This window comes from Anneissia japonica, unplaced genomic scaffold (genome assembly GCF_011630105.1).
Source record: "Anneissia japonica isolate Jap-2015-1 unplaced genomic scaffold, ASM1163010v1 scaffold63596_len1123_cov122, whole genome shotgun sequence".
In the NCBI taxonomy this organism is placed as follows: Eukaryota; Metazoa; Echinodermata; class Crinoidea; order Comatulida; family Comatulidae; genus Anneissia; species Anneissia japonica.
The window spans coordinates 1-1123 of record NW_022699608.1 but is presented as its reverse complement, the minus strand read 5'-3'; the positions used below and the strand labels follow the sequence as shown (position 1 = coordinate 1123).

The 1123-nt window shown below is 40.1% G+C and overlaps 1 protein-coding gene across 1 annotated transcript; it reads right to left on the bottom strand.

Annotated features, from left to right (window-relative positions):
- Positions 1-31: 31 nt before the first annotated feature.
- On the bottom strand, positions 32-1074 carry LOC117103019 (cell wall protein IFF6-like; the record flags this gene model as incomplete). Its single annotated transcript, XM_033243482.1, has 1 exon — positions 32-1074. A coding segment is annotated over one exon (1043 nt), but the record flags the coding sequence as incomplete, so codon positions are not given.
- Between the last annotated feature and the right edge of the window lie 49 nt (positions 1075-1123).

Genomic DNA, 1123 nt, shown 5'->3' with positions numbered 1-1123 from the left:
TCGTTGAATCATCTATAGATGTTGACTCAACTGTTGTTGATTGTTGTGTAGTTGAGGCAATTGTAGTCGATTGGTCTGCTGTTGTTGATTCCTCTTTTGATGTAGGACTTTGTGTAGTCGATGCACCTGTAGTCGATTCTTGTGTCGTTGAGGCGCTAGTAGTTGATCCGTCTCCTGTAGTCGAGTCCTCTGTTGTTGATTGTTTTGTAGTTGACATAATAGTAGTTAACTCTTCGCTTGTTAAATCTTCTGTTGTCGACTCTCTTGAAGTTGACTGTTGTGTAGTCGACTTGTCTGTAGAAAATTGCTGTGTGGTTGACAATCTTGTCGTTGAATCATATATAGATGTTGACTCAACTGTTGTCGATTGTTGTGTAGTTGAGGCAACTTTCGTCGATTGGTCTGCTGTTGTTGATTCTTCTGTTGATGCAGGATTTCGTGTAGTCGATGCACCTGTAGTCGATACTTGTGTCGTTGACGCTCCAGTAGTTGATCCGTCTCCTGTAGTCGAGTCCTCTGTTGTTAATTGTTTTGTAGTTGACGTAATAGTAGTTAACTCATCGCTTGTTAAATCTTCTGTTGTCGACTCCCTTGAAGTTAATTGTTGTGTAGTCGACTTGTCTGTAGAAAATTTCTGTGTGGTTGACAGTCTTGTCGTTGAATCATCTATAGATGTTGACTTAACTGTTGTTGATTGTTGTGTAGTTGAGGAAATTGTCGTCAATTGGTCTGCCGTTGTTGATTCTTCTGTTGATGTGGGATTTTGTGTAGTCGATGCACCTGTAGTTGATCCTTGTGTCACTGAAGCACCAGTAGTTGATGCGTCTTCTGTAGTCGAGTCCTCTGTTGTTGATTGTTTTTTAGTTGACGTAATAGTAGTTAACTCTTCGCTTGTTAAATCTTCTGTTGTAGACTCTCTTGAAGTTGATTGTTGTGTAGTCGACTTGTCTGTAGAAAATTGCTGTGTGGTTGACAGTCTTCTCGTTGAATCATCTATAGATGTTGACTTAACTGTTGTCAATTGTTGTGTAGTTGAGGCAAATGTCGTTGATTGGTCAGTTGTTGTAGATTCTTCTGTTGACGGTTCTGTTGATGTAGGATTTTGTGTAGTCGATGCAACTGT